General features: G+C 36.2%; 2 protein-coding genes across 2 annotated transcripts; both read right to left on the bottom strand.

Annotated features, from left to right (window-relative positions):
• Positions 1–10355: 10355 nt before the first annotated feature.
• Positions 10356–14496, bottom strand: LOC145091933 (uncharacterized). Its single transcript, XM_079029770.1, has 2 exons — positions 12389–14496; positions 10356–11329 (listed from the first exon to the last, which is right to left on the bottom strand). The coding sequence occupies exons 1-2, from the start codon at positions 13107–13109 to the stop codon at positions 10416–10418; spliced, it is 1635 nt and encodes a 544-aa protein (XP_078885896.1). The 5' UTR covers positions 13110–14496; the 3' UTR covers positions 10356–10415.
• Positions 14497–17780: 3284 nt separating this feature from the next.
• On the bottom strand, positions 17781–20779 carry LOC145091932 (LEC14B homolog). The gene is made up of 9 exons (XM_079029769.1): positions 19874–20779; positions 19669–19788; positions 19409–19486; positions 19125–19310; positions 18896–18973; positions 18650–18825; positions 18382–18549; positions 18228–18288; positions 17781–18153 (listed from the first exon to the last, which is right to left on the bottom strand). Exons 1-9 carry the CDS (start codon positions 20240–20242, stop codon positions 18016–18018), a joined length of 1374 nt encoding a protein of 457 aa, XP_078885895.1. The 5' UTR covers positions 20243–20779; the 3' UTR covers positions 17781–18015.
• Between the last annotated feature and the right edge of the window lie 529 nt (positions 20780–21308).

Raw genomic sequence — 21308 nt, 5'->3', positions numbered from 1 at the left:
AAAAGCTTCAGCTTGGGAGTCGCCTCTGATTTCTGTTTAAGAAAGAAAACCCAGGTGAAGCGTGAAAAATCATCTACAATCACAAGTATGAACTTACTACCACCGATGATTTCAATAGTCAAAGGACCACATAAGTCGATGTGTAGCAATTCAAGTGGTTCGACGATTTTTGTATTGATACAAGAGGGGTGACTCTTTCTGCTCTGCTTGCCCATCTCGCATGTTGCGCACAGGTGTTCTTTGTCAAATTTGAGAACAGGAAGTCCTTGTACATGATCACCAACCACCAGTTTATTAATATCTTTGAAGTTCAGGTGCAACAGTCTTTGGTGTCACAACCATCTTTCATCTGAGTTCGCCTTTGTTAGAAGGCATATAGCTGGCTTTCCTCTGATTGGATTGATATTCAGCAGATACATCTCGCCTTTGCGCATGGATTTCAACAGGACTTTCTTAGTTTTCTTTTTGATGATCTCTGAACCCTCGTCATCGAACGAAACCTTTAATCTGGTTCCCACAACTAGTTGAGAGACACTGATTAGGTTATGATGTAATCCTTCCACATAAGCTACTTTGCGAATTGAAAATTCACCATTTGTAATCATCCCATATCCTTTGATCGTGCCATATGAGTTGTTTCCATATTTTACACATCCACCATCCTGAAGGGACCGAAACTCCCTAAGCTCTTCCCTCCTTCCTATCATGTGACGAGAGCAGCCACTGCTAATATACCATTCGTCGTCAAACTGCTCGTCATCTATAACCTGCAAAATTAAGCAGATTTAGGAACCCAAAGCTTCTTGGGCCCTGATGAGTTTTTCACAGAATAGGGAATTGCAACAGAAAGATCAACCATATATATTCTTTTTATTAATGTGGTTTCATCTTTTCGTTTGATGGTGTAAAATTTGATTTTATTTTTTTGTCTTTCTTTATTTGGGGTATCTTTTTGTTAGTTGGTTGTTCAGTTGAGTTTTTCTTTGGAGACCTATGGTTTGATGACTTTTTCTTAACTTGTCCTTCATTATTAGAGACAAGCTTTCCCTTTCCCTTGATGCCTTTCACCAGGTTTGGTTTTGGTGGAGAGCGTGAAGGATTGGATTTTGGACCGTAACTTGTCTTTCGGTTCTCTGCACCTGTGTTGGGATCGAAACTGGACTTTCGGTTTTTGGCATAGTAAGAGTTGGGACCGAAACTTGAATTTCGGTTCTTGTGAACACCATTAGGACCGAAACAGGTTGTTTGGTTCTCCTGACTGCATGACTGGCAGTGATTGACTTGTCCTTCCTTTGACATCTTCAAATTAGAAGCTTTTTCAAAGCGAACATAAGTGGGGTTTTGAGATTGCCAAAACTATTTTCTTTCATTGAGTTTCTTCATGTATCTTTTGTTCCTCTGACGTTTCTGCTCAACAAGTTGTTCTTGAGTCAAGTGAATGTTGTCCTTAGGTTCCTTTTTCTTCCTATAAGTTTTGGTTGTTGTTGTTGATTCGTTGGAAGCTTTTAGTGGTTCGCTTGGTATTTCTTTTGTACCACTTGTACTGGGTTTATCAAAGCTTGAGGGATTGTTGATGGGTTCAGCCACGTACCTACCCTTGACTCTCCATGAGGTTCGCTTCGACAGGCCAACCGTTTCTTCTGCATTGTCTATTGGAGCTGACCAGAAGTAGTTGTCACAACCTTCAGCGTTATCTTTATCGACCATGGAGGTCAACTCTGACGTCTATTTCTTAGTTATTCCTTCAACGGTATATACTTGGTTCGGCATTGTTTCCACCTTTCGATAACTACCTCCTTTTCTTTGAGGACTTTGGACTTATCCTTGGAAACGCGAGCGAACTCAACAGAATTTTCAGATACGAGCGATTTTGCAGTTTCTGATTCGCTCTTGAGAAATTCTGAACAGTCAATCTCGTCTTCTACAGAGATTTCGCTCATTTCACTTTCCTCATCAAATTCAGAAGTTGTTTCTAAATTCATTTTATTCTCTGAACTTAATTTGGCATTAGAAGAGTCAAACTTCTATAAGGTCTCGGTTTTTATTTTTAATTTATCATTTTCATCCAGTAAGTTCTTTAACATACTTTTATGCTCTTTGGACTCAATAAAAGCCTCAATTTGTCCAGTCCATATTTGTAGGTCACTGAAAGCTCATCTGAGGACATTATAGATTCACATTCAGCGATGACTTCGTCCTCCTTAAATTCAAGGAAAGGAAAAATCATTTTATGAATCTTTTTACCTATCTCACAATCTAAATACAACTTGGTGATATTAGTATATAAGCATTTAGCAATTAAACATAAAATATTTCTTTATTTCAAGAACTTCAAATTGTCTTGTTGCAAATAAATAAGTTCATCCCTAGCCCTAAATAACTCTGACTCCTTCTGCTGTATCCATATCCTTCTTTCTTCACTCTTGGAAGCTTCCCTGCTGTGTTGGTCGGTTAGGTTAGAATTTGCTAAGCGAGTTTGCAAAAGACTGCCACTTAAGTTAGAAAACTTGAATTTTAATTCATTTAACTCTTTTTTCATAATCTGTTACTGGTATTTTAAGTGATTCCAGGATAGACTGTACCTTTTTGATCAATTGATCACAATCGATGATCCTTTCACTCACAGGTTAAGCAGTGAAACATTTGTCTTCCTTAAGCTTCATTTCCTCATGCTTACTTTCGGTTGTCACCATCAAGCATCTACCAGCCGACTCAGTAACTCCTTCTCTTGCCACATAAGCTCTTCCATGCGAAGGTCTGCGTACCTCTTCGTCTTTAGAGTCTGTAGACCAGACTTCTACTCCACCAAACTCATCATCAATAATATGTTCCCGCATAATTAAAGCATTCATAGAAACGTTAGATGCTTTCTTCTTCTTTATCTCCTCCAACTTTCGCATGTGCTATGATTCGTCATCTTCATCATCCCTTTTCTCAAACATCTTTCTAAGCAAGCAATCCTTGGCAAAGTGGTTCTTGCCATGACAGTAGTTGCAGTCATATTCTGAATCTCCCACAAGCTTGCTCTCCTTCTTCTCGTCATCCTTCTGAGTGGTATTTTTGCTCTCCTCTTTCGCCTTTTCAAAGTTGTAGCTTCCCTGCCAGTTTCGGTTCTTGTTGACAGGGAACTTCTTACGAGCAAACTTCTTTGGATTTGAAACCATCATTCCATATTCATCATTGGTCAGATCGCACTCTGACATATCAGATTCTTCCTCTTCGTCTACCACATTCTTGCTTTAGAAACAAGGGTCAGAGAACCCACACCCGAAACTACTTTCGCTTCCTTAGACACCACACTTTCATGAGATTTAAGTATACCTATCAATTTTGCCAACAAGTAGGACTTAAATTGCTCATGTGCCTTTACAGTCGAGACCAATACCATCCATTCGGGTCTTAAGCTGTTCATGGATGTCACCTGTTGTTCGATCAACTTCCTTTCAATACCATACTTCATCATCTTGCTAAGTAGATGGTTGATACGATCAAATGTCTGAATGAGTTTCTCTTCGGGTTTTTGTATGAAAGCACCAAACTCAGAGAGAAAAAGGGTTTGGATGGAGTGCTCTAGATCCTCATCATTTGAATATAATTCTTTCAACCTATCCCATATTTCTTTAGATGTAGTGTATGAACTTACTAAACAGAAAGTATCGGCTTGCAAATCGAATCTGATCATTCTCATGGATTTAACGTTGCATAGCACCTTATCTTTTCATCTTGAGGGATCTTCTCTACGTCCACCAAGAGTTAGTTATACTCTTTTTGAGATTTGATTGTTCTGTTAGTTCCAGAGTGAACAAACGGACCCAATGTTATTGCTTCCCAGATTAGATAGCCATTGTCTTCAGAACCAATGACGTAGTCTTCAAAGTGATGCGCCCATACTTCATAATCTTGAGTATAGAGAATGGGAACTCTCATAGTGGATCCTATACTTTTGGAGATGTTGATTGGATTGACTTGAGAATCGTCGTGAGACATGATGAAAAACTTCTTCTTTTAATCTGCTCGAATCAGACTTGTAAAGATGAGACTAGGGTTTTATCGAACACTAAATACACCGTCAATAGGAAGAAGACGGCTTCTATATATTCGATAAAAGCGGAAAACCTAATGGATTCTTCAAACAGAAGAGATGCGTATGTATTACACAGTCTCCTACTCTGATACCACTTGTTGGGATTAAAACCCTAATTGAGATTTGATGAACAAGATGCGGAAAAAAAAAACACAAATATGAAGACTAGGTCGAATGATCACTCGATTTATTGAATTGTGAGGAACAAATTACACTTAAGAAATAAGAATCTAACTCTACAAGAAACTTCACAATGTGGCGGCTACATTTTTCCTCTTTATTAACCCTAATAATGAATAATACATGACTATTTATAGGGAAAAGACAAGTCTTGGGCTTTTAACCTACACTTCATCAAGGGGACCATTGTCATCATCCATGGAGTGCTTTGAAACCCTACAAAGACCTTACATCCAACTTCAGATCTAACTTCCTAATGACGTCCTTTACAATAAAGATGGCAACTTTATCCCTTTGCATGCCTTCATGGGATTCAAGTCTTAGATTTGGCATTCTACTTCGATTAAGTGGTCACTAATTCATGCATGGTTTATCTTAAACTTCCAAGATCCGATTTTTATGACTCCATGCACTTCTAAGTGTTCAAAAGGACAGCTCAAATGGTATGGAGTAGTCCATACTCCATAAGACCAATGTCATGGGACCAAAAGCTCCTAAATCTACCCACGAAAGAGATATAAGCAAGGAACAATCAAGGTAACAGCTTTTTAGCTCCAGAAGCTTGCAATAGAGAAGATAGCCCTGGATCTTGAAGCTCCAACTCAAACAATGCACCACCACCAAGTCTCTTCCTCTTCAAAAGCACAAAAGAATACCAAAAACTCTCAATAAACTCAATAACACACTACAAATGGCTAGGTTTTCGAGGTGTAGCTCACAAGTGGCAATGGAGGCTAATAAGGTGAAAACTTTGGGTCTTAATGTGTTTAAATATGGTGCAAACCCTAAAAATTAGGGTTTGCCCCTGATGGATGTATGCCCCGCGTACACATGGGTATGCCCAGCGTACCAGGGGGCTAGCTCGAGGCATGTCATCTTCCAAGTACGCCCAACATACTAAGACTTAAGCCACAAGTTAAAAAGGAATAATAGTTAAGAACTTACCTTGACATTCCGGGCGTTACAATGGATTTTATCACAAAGTTGCCAAGGATGGAGCGTGGAGTTGTAACTAACTAGGACATTGTTGATAGATTGACCAAGAGCAAGCATTTCATTCCAATCGCCAAAAGTATATCCGCTGAGAAGTTGGCTGACATTTACATTCGGGAGGTGGTAATTCAGCATAGATTGCCCGTCTCGGTGATTTCGGACTGAGATGTCCGTTTCACCTCTAGGTTTTGTGGGAAGTTTCATGATGAATTAGGTACTCAGCTACATTTCAGTATAGCATACCACCCCCAAACCGATGAGTAGAGTGAGCGGACGATTCAGACGCTCGAAGATATGCTCCAGGTGTGCTTGTTATATTTTAGAGGTTGTTGGGATACTTACCTTCCACTGGACTAGTTCTCCTATAACAACAGTTATCATGCCAGTATTGATCAACCATCCTTTGAGATGTTGTGTGGGAGGATGTGTAGGACCCCGGTTTTTTTGGTCGTGGTCGGGCATCGGGTCATGGGGAGTATTGAAGTGGTGCTCATGACAACTAAGTTGATCCAGCAAGTGCGTGACAAGTTGCGAGTCACACAAATCCGACAGAAGAGTTATGCAAACCATCGTCGTTCAGACCTCGAGTTTCAGGTGGGAGACTTGGTGCTACTGAAGGTGTCACCTTGGAAAGGTGTCATCCGATTTCGGAAGCAAGACAAGCTCGACCTCGGTTTATTGGTCCCTTCAGGATTACCACTCGGGTGGGAAAGGTGACATATCGACTGGATTTGCATGATGAGTTTAGTTAGATCCATAACACTTTTCATGTCTCTCAGTTGCTAAAGTGTGTAGCCAATGAGTTTGTGGTGATTCCTTTGGATGATATTTAGGTCGATGAACGTCTGAATTATGTAGAGAGGCCGATTCCGATCCTCGACCAGAAGACCAAGGCTTTGTGCAACAAAGTAGTGAACCTGGTAAAGGTGTAATGGCAAAACCGGAAGGGATCTGAGTGAACGTGGGAACCGGAGGATGAGATGAGGGAGCACTACCCAGACTTGTTTACAGCAACGGACTTCGAGATCAAAGTCTGATTCAAGTGGGGGAGAGTTGTAACACCATTGTTCCAGGTATTTTCATATTTAGCTTTGATCAAAGTCTAATTCAAGTAGGGACCAAATTTTGCAAATTTGGTCCCTACGTTGGGCATATGAGATAGGTACACCATGCGTAGGTCATTAACAGTATGATCACAGTTTCCTTGCATAAATTGGGCGTACTCATGCAGAGGGAAAACCCTAAATTTTAGGGTTCCGACCCTATTTAAAGGGTTGTAAGGCCTTAAACCCTTCTTTACCTCTAGTCTCCATCCCTCTTAGCCCCCATCTCGAAACCATAATTCTTGTGTGTGAGTTTTGAAGCTCTTTAGTGTTATTTTGGTTTTCTTTGTAGTGAAGGAAAATATTTTAAGAAGTGGCATTGCGCTCAAGATTTTGGATCTGGATTCCTCACATCTTTGTGCATCTCCATGAGGTATAAAGTTCAAATCTTGATGCTTTCCTTGCTAAATCTTGTTAGGTTGCAAATTATGACCTTTTATCCCAAAAATCATGGTCTAATGAGTATGGTCTACTCCATACCATTTGAGTTGTTCTTTTAGGCATTTTTGAGTGTTTGGTGACACAAAAATGCAAGTTTGGCCCTTTGTATTCATCCACGCGAAAGTTATGGGGTTTTAGATGGTAATATAAGTAAGGATTTTAGTTTTGTGCTCCTTGTAGCCATGCAAAGGCATAAAGGTTACAACTTTATGATTTTAGACATTCATTAGACTTAGATCTAAAGTTTGGACGTTATATCCTTAAGCATTAAGACATTAAATGAGAATTTGGACTTCAAGGGATTACATTGGGCGTAATCCTAAGTACGCTGAGCGTTGTGGGCTGTGGCCCCATAACCCCTACTAGACTGAGTTGTACGTTGGTCGTAATAAGGGGTATGTCGGGCGTACTCTCAGAAAACCTTTTGGGCCATATTTGGGCCTTATCTAGTTGGGTAATGTATGGGAAGGGGAAAATGGTATTTTTCCCTTAGTAAGTTAGAGGATGAATTGGACCTTTGATTATGGGGTTAAAATCCTTATTATTAATTTGAGTTGATTTTAGGTTATGATCAGTGTGAGTAGCCATAGTAGCAGCAGCCCAAGTATGTGATTCGGGTATCTGAAGTTGAGGTGAGTCTTTTCACCACACTAGTAGGTCAAAGGTACTAATGTCGGCCCCACTGCTTTGTATGTGTAGGATGTATGTGATTATGTGACTATTACTGATATGATTGTATGAATTATGGATGGAGCCAATATGGGTTCAAATTCATTATGGACTCGGGGTCGATATGGATCCGGAGGTTGATACGGACCCGACACAGCTACTTGTTGTTATATGGGGTTGATACAAACCTGATGGTTGATACGGACCCGCCACAGCTGTGTGTTGTTATATTTATGTGTATAATATGTATGGTATTTTGGGGAACTCACTAAGCTTTATGCTTACGGTTTAAGTTTATGTTTCAGGTACTTTGAGTTCGAAAGGAAAGGGTCCGGCCTGATCGCAGCACATCCACCCGTGTTCAACATTTTTATGATCTTTGGGATTATACTCTGATAAGTATTTTCATATTGATATACTTTTGTTGGGTTGATATGGATATTTGATGATTTCTAATTGACTTAAAATGAATTTTTACATATGAATTTTGGGTCGTTACACATTAAGGGTAGAGCGACATGTGTAAGCGATAACCTAAAAAGACAAAACAGTGAAAGTAAATCAAATTGAATGGTAAAATATAAAATAATGTGCAACGTAATACAAGCATCATACTTCAAGAACCTACAAAATGATACAAACAAACAAGATAAGTCAAGGGTAATGAAGTAAAACACGAATAATCAAAAGACAATCATATGAGCCAAAATCATGTATGAATAACAAAACTCAGAAAGAACAAGTTCATCTACGTCTAGCTTCATAGTATCATCCGACTTCATTTTAGGGCATCTCCTCCTTTTATGTCAATCATCATTGACTATATCCTCCTTAGTGTCGTTGATGGTGGTCTTCATTAGACATGTCAATAACTGCACACAACAAAAAAAATGAAAAGGAAATTTATAATCTTGATTTTAGAATTGTATAGCTATTTATCAAAAGAAAAATAATAAGATGAAACTGATAGGTGCATTTTATTTATTTCTTTTTATAGTTTAATTTAGCATATTTTGTTTTATTTTTAGTTAATCAACATGCATATTTTTGTTTTATTTATTTTTATCTGTATCGGAAAACTTCATAGTCATTGTGCTTAATTTTCAGATTTTTTGAAGACTTTGTCGAGCGAGATGATTAGGGATTACGAAAATTAAATGGACTTTAAGATCTTCTCTAATAAATGAAGGTTTTTTTGCCACTTGTCACACTCACATTCATTTTGCCACATGTCATTTTGTGGTTATTTTGAATTAATTTTTATTCCACATGTAATTTTGTGGTTTTCTTATTTTATTAATTTCATATGATATTTAAATTTAATAATAAATGCATATCAATTCTATTAATAGACTTTCCTTATAATTTTATATTTCTTATAAATTCAAAATTTTCAAATGTTTATATATATTTAATTGTTTTAAATACACCCATATAATACATGGGTCTCACACCTAGTTGAATAATATTGGAACTGATGGCATTTGAAGACGGTGCAAAATGGGCTAGTTAGTGAATGAAGATTAGAAGTGAAAATATATTTTGTGTTAAATAATTTTTAAAGACTTAGAAATATTTGATAAGGATTTGGCTCATTTTGGAAGTGGACTGATATTTTGTTTGGGTTTATGAGGATGATGGAAGCACTCGAGCACAACACTCAAGACTAGAAGTATTTTGGTGAGAAGGTCAAAGCATCGCAAAGTTAATAGTGGATCTAAGTGACTCGTGCATTCCGTGTAAGTCTAGCCTCTCGTTCGTGTGAACCCAACATGGGTAATTCTTTTGGGAGTTTGTTAGATAAGGTTTTGAGTGTTTTCTAAAGCTTTTGAGAGTTTTGTTGAAGATTATAGAACATCAATTTCATCTCATTTTCATCTTGTTAATATTTTGTGTCTCTAAACTATTTCTCTTTTGATAAAACTTAACCATGTTATGCTAAATAATTATTGGTTGATGTTGACATAACCCATGAATAACTAGTTATATTGAATGTATTTATGAATTTGTGGTTGAAAGCTATGGAAGTAATATTGAATGTATTTATGAATTTGTAGTTGAAAGCTATGGAAGTATTTTAGAGTGAAATATCTATTTATGTTTTTTTTTCAAAAGAGAACATTTATTTCTATTCAAGTATTTAACCATGGGTTTGGATGTGTAAAATGTTTAAATCGTTGATTAATTTTTTGATTAAGTAATAGATCTTCAAATTAATAAACAACAATGATTTAATGATTTAATTGTTTGTGTTCATTTCACTCAAGTCATGAAATTATTTTTTCCAAAATGGTCATGAAATGATTTTGATTTCCTCTTGGATTTAGTGACTATTAAACTTTAATACTAGTTGAATTTCACAAATTATATGTTTCATTTATTTGTGAAGTTGACTAAGAAAATATAATATGTTATGAGCTTCTCTAACTATTATTATATTAATTAAGAAGAGTCTAGGTAACTTAAACTTTTAAGTCACCATAGTCAAATTAGATTAAGTCTGAATATTGCACCATAACGCCTAATCTAATGATAAATTAACTAGATATCTATTCGGTGAAGATATAAAGAAAGGTTTGCATAATGAACAGCTCCCAATTTGAAGTCTTGAAATCAATTAATAAAATATGGGTTAGATTAGCGAGCGGAGCTCATTATGCAAACCTTTTTTTTTATATCTTCATATTGTTTCGAATAACTGAAATGAAGCATCAAAACATGAAGATGCTTGGTAGTCTTAAACATACAAATGCTTGGTAGTCTTAAATAGCTTAAAACCAGCTTCTTCCATAGAGAAGTAATTTGGTGAATTAACATTTGTTTCATTATGCTAGCTATAATCATTATATTAAAAGATGAGTATTTACTATTACTAATGTCATATCTTGAAGACTAAATAAAACACATAAACCTTCGTTAATTTAGATCCCAAAGTTTTTGAGTAGCTAAAATTGCTTCAGTTCAAACACAATACGGTTGCATTCTTTAAGCAGATATATCATCTTATCAGAAATGTCAACACTTCCTTGGTTCACCTCTGCTGCTTTCTGATACTTGTTTGCATACGTTGTTTCTTGATTCAACAGCTGCTGCTGCTGCTGCATATGTGAAGAGGTAACAAGCGCAGTTTCCTTGCTGCCGCCTTCTTTTGCTTCTTTTATGCTGTTGCCAAAAGGATGTAATCTGTAGGAGACGTGAGTTTGACCAAACATATTCTTGAACTTGACCACATGCTCATAGGCTTTCTGGGCATCAGACTTGTTCATAAACACCACCTGGCATCTTGATTTGAGATAACTGACACGAACACCTGATATGTCCATTGGCCCAAATTTAGCAAACTTGGCTTTCAGTTCTGAAACTGATGGTAGAGCAGCATCTGGAGGGAACTTCATTGATAGGACCATTGTCGGCCCCTTTTCTACTATGCTAATGCCACCACTCTTCCCTTCATTCTTTCTTTCTCTTTCTCTTTCTCTTTCTCTTTCTCTTTCGGAAGACAACACCAAAGCCAATTTCGGACCCCCTATACTGCTGACTGATCTCCTTCTCTGCCACTTCTTCAATGGCAGCTCACATTTTGTGGTTGTGGTTGCGGCCTCAGGTTGAGGTTGATCTGGCTGCTGCTTATCATCATTGGTGGTGGTGGAAATGATATCCAGCTTTTTATTAATAATCTCAACCTTCACCTGTCTCTTCTTCTCATGAACATCATCTTCAGAATCATGATGCAGATTCCTTTTCACCTTGTCACTTGTTTTAGTAGCACTTGGTTTTGAGGATGCAAGGCGTCTTTTCTTTTTCTTTTGGAGTTTGATTGTAGGCTTTTTCTCATCGTCAGCTAGAGGTGGAGGTGGAGCTGCAAATTATACCAATCAACCAGTAAGGGTTGCAGAGCCCAGAAAAGTCATAAACTCATTTTAAATTTAGCAAAAACGATGAAACATGCTTTAAGTTTAACATAGGCCCCATCTTACTATGATTCAATCACTAAAAGCAACTGATGGCATGATTAGTGTTAGAAAAATAGGATTTTAGTTCAAGTAACCAAGACTTGTATGTATGCAGTATACAGCATCTTCTTCTGATATCCATCATTCTTGAGTCTTGACATAAAACAAGAGATCACCTTCAAGTTTACAGATTAAACCAAAGATTTCCTTGTAACTTCAAAACTAACAAAATTTGTTTCAAGGGAATGGGAGTAATGATAAGTAAATTAAACATTACATACATGGTATATCTATAATTAAAAAACATCTACATCAACCTTGAACATAAAATTTACTATATCTGAATTTGCAAACTCAAAAATGATAGCAAAGAAGTTACCAGAGATTGTCTTCTCATGATTATAAAATAAGTAAAAAGCAAATATTGTGGATAAAACATGAATTTAAGAGTCAAACACTTTGGTTAATATATTCAAGTAAATGAATCTAATCAACTAACAACCAAATGTCAAACTTGTTAAGTTATTCAAAGCCTGCATAAAAACTGCTAATGTAGAAGCAATGCAAGTGATGTGAGATAGCAATCAAGTGGAATAAGGAATGTAAGATAAAGTAGGAATGCCATCCAAGTATATAGCTATTGTATATCCAAGTTTTAAAATATTTGCTTGATAACTATTGTTACATTACATGTACAGATGGATGAACAATTGAACATGTAAACACATGTACACAAATACGGTGTCTAGGTACAAACATTAAAACTCAAAGGCCCAATTCATGATCCTACTAGAAATATAAATAGAGTTCAGTCAAAATGTGTACTACCATTGGGTAACAACTTTTAACCAAAGGGGGCATGGATGGATGGTATTTAGTTCTTTAGCATAATACACAAGGCTAGCAAATCATATGCAAAATAATTACAATACAAGTGAAATAAGAGTGTTAATTAGCAATTATACCTTGAAGTAAAGCTGTCTCCTGTTGATTTGAGGTCATGCTAGGATCTACCAGCCGTTGAGGTTGCACCCCAAATGCAAGAAAATAAGGTTCATCAACCTCTGCATATTTTGCTTTACGAAAAGCAAGAACTCTAGCTACCTCCTTTAAAATGCTAGGATCCTGATGCACATTTGTGGGATCCAAAGCCAGTTGCTGGACAAACGAAAGTGTTTGAAGTGGTTGGAATTCTTGTCTGAACCCTTCAATCTGTTGCACTGAATAAACCCCTCCAGTGCTATATCCATCAATATCAACTTCTAGAAAACCTTCTACAGATGCAGGTCTATACGATGAAAAAAATAGGCAAGGACAAGTCAATCCTAGAGCAGCTCTGTGATTGAGCTCATAAACTGCTTCATTCACGGCTTTCAAGAATAAACGAGAACTAGGTCGATTTGAATACATGCTAAAATTCGATTCAAAATGAAGGAGTTTCTTTGGATCTAACCAATTATAGGAATTGTCGCCAAAAAATGAAACAAGCATCAAACCTTCTTTCTTTGCTTGTTGAACATGACTACTTGTTAGGGCTTCATCGTAAATGATGCTAGGCCACCAAGGGTAACAATTAACTTTCGCCCAAACCAAATCTCCCACATTGAATTGCTTCTCCTTCTTCTTCTCCATGAATCTTTCTCTGTTTCTCAAATTGCTAAGTAGTTTAAAGCCCTCACATTTCATGTTGTATACCGATACCAAACAACTCCTTTCAAGGCCTTGTCATCACAACCAATCACAGAGTGACACGTTGCACCAAGGGTCCTTCACTTTTCAAGAAATCTTTGTGTGAAACATGAAGAGGTTCTTCCCATGATTCGAACCACTCACCTATGGCCACAGTGTCCGTTCTAATTCCAAAACAAACCCTCGATTTCTTGAACTCAACATTTAATGATTTCACTACACACCCCAAATTACTACCACCATAATCAATTTTACAATTCAAGGCTCCACACTTAAGTTTCCTATATAATTTCATTGAATTATCACATGACATCTCATAATAATCACCATAAAGAACTAAACCTCCATCTCATATCAACCCACCTAGATAACATACCTACTTAACGTCTTAACCCAAGTTGAATAGGAAACAATCGACGGAATGAGCACATTTAACACTTTCTATCAAGTCCTTATACTAGATAATATATCACAAATCTCTCTCGGATTATAAATTTTTACCATTTATAGTTATCAACTAATAATATAAATACCTAAATAGAAACTTATATGAAAGCAAAACCACCTCTTTGATGTTAAAAACACAAAATGATGATGATACCCTATATACAAAGCAAATGGAACTCTTCTTCATAACATGCATTTAAGTCAGATAACATCTTATCTTAAATTAGGACTAAAAATGAAGAGAGAGAAACAAGCAAAAGCACTGTTTTCTAAATAGAAACTTCTCACCTCTTAAGATGATAATTCCAAGTGAAAGCAATAAGATTTGGAAGTCTGCAAACCCTGAAAACCCTATGTATATGTTACATTCATTATGAGTTACCCCATGAAAACATCAATTGTTGATGACAAAAGTCACCGAATTCGAAATCACAATGAAACCATCAACGGCTTCTCCTAATCCTTCTTCTTCATATGTTTCTTACTTTTAGTATGAAAATACAATCAGATCCGCACCCAGATTGCGGTAAGTGGCAAAATACAGAATTCAAACCTACCAATTCCAAAAGAGATGTCGATTTCATCGTATATAACTACATCTATGGAAAGTTTTTCTAGAAGTTGAAATTCCTGGATTTGAATGCAGAGGGGTTTACACCGTCCGGAACCAGTTCAAGCGCTTTCATTTCTACTGGCACTGGTTTTGTGCCTTAAGAATCAGGATCTTAACCTTTTAAAAGGGAGTAACTCTCGCCGACGCAATTCCAGGAAAGAAGTCGATTTCCTCGTCGTAAGACGCCGCACCATGACCGTCAGCCACAACATCAGCATCTCAATTCTCAACGCTTGTTGCCCTCCCATATGGCTTACCCTGCATCCGCTGATCCGTATATAAACCCTAACTTATTGCCAAAACCCCAAAACAACAACAAAAATAATAAAAATAAAATGTGTTTATAGGCCAATAAAGTAGATGAAACAGTTTTTTTCACCTGTTGACCACACCGTAACCATTAACTATCAATCGGTTTTGATCTTATTTGGTCGTGTAATTAACTTTTTGAATATTATGCACTCAAAAAGCATTCATTAAAGTTATTATCTTTTTATCTTTTTGAATATTATGCACTAAAAAGCATTCATTAAAGTTATTATCTTATAAATAAAGTAATGGGATAATGACTTGATAGGGTAAGATACTTTTTGAAATATATACATTTAATCATTATTTTTTTCTTGTAAAATAAATCTTTATATTTTATTAATATGTACACATTAGGTCATTTTCACCGGATTCTACAGGTTTTGCTGACGTGGAAGGGTTTATTTTACAAAAAGAAAAAGAATAAGGATTAAATGTGTAGATTTCAAAAAGTGTCTTACCCTATCAAGTCATTTTCCATTTCTTTTATTTTGTTGAAATGAAATACCCAGGTGGCATCCACATATCCACAACGAGATTTTTCCAACATTTATTCATCATGAAAAAGAGGGAGAACCCCGATCTCCGGCGACTCCTTTGTGTGTTCCTACACATCACTGGTAGCAAGGAGGAATGATGGCAAAAACAACAAGGTCGAAGGGGGGCAGGAGGAAGTAGAGACGGTAGTTGGCGGCGAGGAGCTGCTCTGGTAGCCCCCTCGTCGATTCTTTCTTCTTTTTCTGGCAACATATCTCAAAGATGGAGGCAAAGAGAGACAGATCGGAGAAACACAACAAGTAAAGGGTGTTTGACTGTTGTTGTTCGACCGGAAGGAAGAGAGACGAGAAAGAGAAGGGTCGCCGCCCTTTTCTTGTTGTTGGAGGATCACCCACCTTCGGTGACAAGCTAATTAATTGCTATTTAGTGCCACTTGTGCTTCCACATCAGCATAACCTGTAGAATCCGGTGAAAATGACCTAATGTGTACATATTAATAAAGTATAAGGGTTTATTTTACAAAAAAAAAAAAAAAAAAAAAAAAAAGAATAATGACTAAATGTGTACATTTCAAAAAGTATCTTATACTATCAAGTCATTTTCCCTAAAAGAAAATTCGTATATAACCGGTATACCGGGTATAGCCGGTCACAATGACTACATTGTTACAAAAATAAAGTAAAAGGGTTTATTTTACAAGAAAAAAAGAATAAGGACTAAATGTGTACATTTCAAAAAGTATCTTACCCTATGAAGTCATTATCCCTAAAGTAATCACCCGGTGACATTGATTACGTGGCTATATCAATAAATTTTGTGTCGTTTTCTTGGCCACGCCTGTTAATCAACATGGAAAACAAATACCACGTTTAAACACGGATAAATCCAATACTTTCCGATTCGATTCATTTTTGTGTACAAAAACATTCTTTACGGATTAGTGCTTTTGAGAGTTATCAGTTCATCTTTGCTAGGGATGTCAACGGGGGCAAACGGGACGGGGATTGCATGCCCCGCCCCCGCCCCCGCCCCCGCCCCCGAATTCCCCTTCTGACCCCCGCCCCCGCCCCCGTTCCCTCGCCCCCGATTGATTTTGGACTAACTTATTTGGGCAAAAAGAAACTATTTTTTGGGTAACAAATAGATATTTATAACATAATTTTACATGTTACAAACAACTTAAAAACATGTTTTTTGTTGAATTTTTATACGTAAAAATCATTTTATTGTTTATTATACTTATATAACTAATATATGTCAATTTATATAATTTGTTAACGGGGCCCCCACGGGGGTTTCGGGACGGGACTACCAACCCCCGCCCCCGCCCCCAAAATTAAGACGGGGGTTAACCTTGCCCCCGCCCCCGCCCCCGTCCCCGATTTTTTTCAACAAATGCCCCCATACGGGACGGGGCCCCCACAGGATCGGGGTCCCACAGGACTTTTTGACATCCCTAATCTTTGCACGCAATATTCAAAAAAATTGTGTGTACATAATGATGAATGGAAATCCAGATATTGTGTACAAAAAAATATATATTTATCGATTAGAGCTCTTGGGAGTTATGGGTTTATTTTTGGTGTGGTATTCAAAAGAACTATGTGTGCATAGTGATGAATGGAAATACAAATGTTCAGTCTGAAAGTTGATCAACTTCAATAGAGTCTTTATGACAAACACTTATTATTTTATCATCAAGAATAAACCTCATATTTTAGTTTTTTTGTTATCTAGGCAAAATCATATTATTTTAAAGTATTATGAAGTTTTTTTTATTGTAAAATATTCATTATCACTATATTATTAAGGTTTAAATACTTCAACAAATGATAAGATTTCAAATAGAAAGTAATAATGCAAACAAAAGACAAGAACATAGTCTTTAATATGGTTCACACGATCATAGTGATCACTATGCACATAGCCGAACAGGAGAGAGATTTTACATGAATTCAGACGATATATTTGTATAAGCAAAAGACTTAAAATCTGTCAATAAGACCAATTCCAGAAACTCTGACAAATCTAGGTCATGATGTATTTTGATATTGAATATGCTAGCCTACGAAAAGTTTCTTCTGCGGGAATTCGGACCCTTTTTTTTTTCTGATCCTTCGATAAAAAGATTCATTCTCTTCATAAAAAAATAGGAAGTAGAACCAATAAAACCAATAAAGATGTCGTTTTCCATTCATACCTGGAGTTGAATACCCCATTCAAGAATTGTTTTGGATCCAATCCATAGGAATCAATAGAAAAGGCAAATCTCTTATGATACACCAGATCCGGCTCGGTTATTGATAGAGTGAATAAATCTGCCAGTTCTTGAAATCTCTCTTCTGATTCAAAATCGTGGTGTAACGTGTATCATCCCCTAGTCCGGTCATGGAATAGATGAAATAAATCAAAAAAATGGATTTTTGTTCAAGAATGAAATCTTGCCGACCAATGTAAGTTTGACTCCACATTACCCACCTTGTAAAAGAAAATTAGTGATAATTTCATATGATTTTATACAAGACTATAAATGAGTCTGGTTGATTCTATTGTATAGTATGACTAATTATAAATTATGTATTTATACATAGAAAATAGAATAAAAGGGTAAATCGTCACAAGTTCTATAAGGCTCACTAGTTTTATACTTCAAGGAGCTCAACTCAACTTAAATCTTAATTGATATTCCCAAATTGACTCCACTTTGGACTTTGGTTTACAGGATAACCAAATATATAAGTTCGATTTGGTTATTTTATATATAGAAACCGAACCGGGCTGAAATACCAAAAGGCCAAAACTTCAAGGCATACAATACTACAACATACATATGAAAATGTTTAGCTAAAATGTACATAAATGTTTGTCCAAAAGAAAGAATTTCCAAATCCAAAAAGCATGCAAAGATTCTAAGTATAAAATACATGACTAACTGTGTAGAGGTGGTGACACACACACACACACACACAACTATTATGGTATATGCACATGAGACATTTTATTTTAAAGAACATTTTTTAAAAAATGAACCACCACTCAATTCCGCTTCAATTCCCAGCTGGCAATGACCCCATCCCATGATGAGCTGCCAATCATCGGATCAAATGGATGCCAACTGCAATCTCTTACAATTTGGTCATGGTATTCCAGCCTTGCTACCTGAGCTCCACTCACCTATTTAAATCAAAAGTGTTGTTAAATATATTACTAATATACAACTCTTACATGTAATTCAAAAATTAACTTACCATATCATAAATATAAATGTGGGCATCAGCAGATCCAGTGTATATGTACTTTTGCCCAGTGCTGCCAACAGATTACAATTATATTACAAACTATATGCATATTAACTTTAATCAATCAATCAATAATAATCTGGTAATTAAATAAAAAGTATACCTGTATGATGGTGAGAAGTAGCATCGTATGAGTGTTCGCAAGACTCTGTGACCTCTATATGTACACACTGATAAATCATTTGGATGTTTTCTGTTTCTTAAATGTGATGGGTATTCCATCCATCTATAATCCCACTCAATGTGTCTAGGAGGGGCTATACTAATATTGCTGCATATATATAAAAAAATAAAAAAAAATAAAAAACACATTTTGCTATTTTTCAACACTTGTATATCAAATGCCATAGGATAGACAGAATTAGAAATACCTGCGTGCATTTGAGGACATTTTCCTAATATCCCAGAGTTTAATAGCCTGATCTTTTCCATTTGAAATCAAATAATGACCATCTCCATGACTATCAATGAATGTAATGCCTTCAAGATGTCCAGTCAGAACACCAGATTCTATTCCTCTTGTCCCAAGGCATCTTCTATCCCATACCTAAACCACAACATACTTAACTCAGATATGCACATACATACATACATATGACAAAACTAGAAGAATTTACCTTACAAAGGTGATCATCACTCCCAGAATATAACACATGACCAGCTTCATCAGCAAAGCAAACAGCATTAACATCAGACTGCAAGGTAAACATGCCATAAACCATCAAAACAGAAAAGAAGCCCAATTCTTCAAGATGATCAACTTTAACTTGATTCTTTGTATAGCCTTTAAGAGTATGAATAATAAATAATACTTGTGATACAAAATGCATATTTCATAATTCATACCCTGTGTGCTGGTATGCGAACATTTAACTTGTTGGCTGCAAGATCATAAACATATATTGAATCATCACTACTTGCAGCTACAAGCTCTCGCCCATCAGTTGAAAATTTTACAGAGAAAATCCCAAATGAGTAATCATCTTCCTCATCATCATCATGACCAGAAAAATCCAGACCTTCATGTATCTCCTGCATACAGACAACACTTCAATTCAACCCATTTGAAAAAACAAACAGAAGTTGTGGTAAGCAAAAAAAAAAAAAAAAAGATTGTTACAAATACATACAGTCACATTTGCAACAGACTCGGTCATAGCTGATCCAATGTTCACAATATGGACAATAGGGGACATACTGGAATAAACCTGCAAGAATAAGAATGTCAGTGAGAATGAAACTGGAACATCAATTCATGTTCTTGAAAATCAAACAAAAATCATACTACTACAGAGTACAGATCATGAGCATCAATTAGCAAGAAAACATCCTTACTATATGTCCTGAATTTATAGGTTGTTTCTAAGTTTCAGTGTTTGCAGAGACTTACAAGAAAACGTTGGTCAGGTGAAAGAGATGTATCTGTTATTGTCCACCTTAAGCTTCTGGCACGGATGTTTTTTTTAACTTTCCAACCATTGTCAACATTATATATCTTAATATCACTATCCTGCACATGTAGAAAATAACAAATATTATTACGAGATCAAAAGAAGAAACAGTAGGGCTCCATTGGAGATGATTGCATATCGTACCTGAAATCCTGCAACAAAAAGAGTCCCATCTGCTGAAAACTGTGAGACATAAGCACAACTTGTCATTCTATCGATCACAGAAGGACCATTAACTGGCAAATATCTGCTCGAGAGGTGACAACGATCTGCAGACGTGAATCTACTTCTCCCGGAGTAATTACCCTCTCGACCTGCCAACATTTTAACTGGGGAAATAGGCATTCCTTCTGACTTTCTGGGCAATATTCGGCTATAGAACTGATGGGGTTTTGACCTAAGCTTCGTAACCACTCCAATCTCCGGTAACCCTTCATCAGAGGCGGCAATACCGCCTATCCCACTACCACCATCCCGGCCGCACTGACGAATTGACTTTCTGGACCTACTCATTCTTTACAGGACTCAATTCCTAAATTACAGGCTCAGATACGATATTACACCACCGTTCAAGAATTCACAAAATTATTGGTACTAGATAAACTAGTAATTACCCAGTATATATTTAGTTATAATCGACTGAAACTGGAGCATCATAAGATGAAAAAGAAGACGCTGATTTCAGATAGTTTATCTAGGGTTCAAGATTAACAGGCGATTGACACAAACAGTAGGTGAGGTGGAAGAGACTGCAACGTACGATCGATCATCTTTTGGATTGACGGCGAAGGAAGGGACCATCCATGGGGTTTAGGGTGAGGTGAAAACCCCAGAAAAAATTGTGTTGGAGGTAGGAAGTATGATGTGTTATTGTTTCCTTCGATCAACAGGGGCGTTGAAGTGAGTAATTTGAATGTATGTATGGGTAGAATCGATATGCGATTTTTCTTAAATTTGACAAAAACGACATCAATCGGGGAAAATTGGGTACTGATCCACTTCGTCAAGTACTTTCCATTACCCTTTTCATACTCCTTTCTCACCAACGCTTTTTTAACTACCCATTTTTCAACGGTATCTTCCTATAAATACTTTATTGATTTTAAGGGCTTTTCGACCTACTCTCTAATAAATGAAGGTTTTTTTGTCACTTGTTAATTTTCAAGAGTTTTGCCATGTAATTTTGTGAGAATTTTAGAATTATTATTTTCCACTTGTCATTTTTTTAGAATTTCCATTTTTTAAAATAAAATTTCATATAAGGAAAGACAATCATTCTATTAATTTGATAATAAAGTCTCATAAATGCTCTAAACTCTAGAGAAGATTTGATTTTCTTTTATAAATGTTTTAAAAGATTACATTATGATATGTAAAATTATTATTTTATAAAATATTTAATATTTAAATATTGATATTACATTTTTATTTTTAATAAACCCATGTAATATACGGGTCTCACAACTAGTATATAATATAGATCGCAATTTGAGCTTTCGAGAAACTATTTCTTGTTGTAATATATCACTTTTATATGACATCTTCTACTATCATATTAAATACTATATTTTTTATCACT

Source organism: Lactuca serriola, chromosome 3, assembly GCF_051521515.1.
Source record: "Lactuca serriola cultivar US96UC23 chromosome 3, Lser_US96UC23_V15, whole genome shotgun sequence".
Lineage (NCBI taxonomy): Eukaryota > Viridiplantae > Streptophyta > Magnoliopsida > Asterales > Asteraceae > Lactuca > Lactuca serriola.
This window is presented reverse-complemented; position numbering and strand designations above follow the sequence as displayed.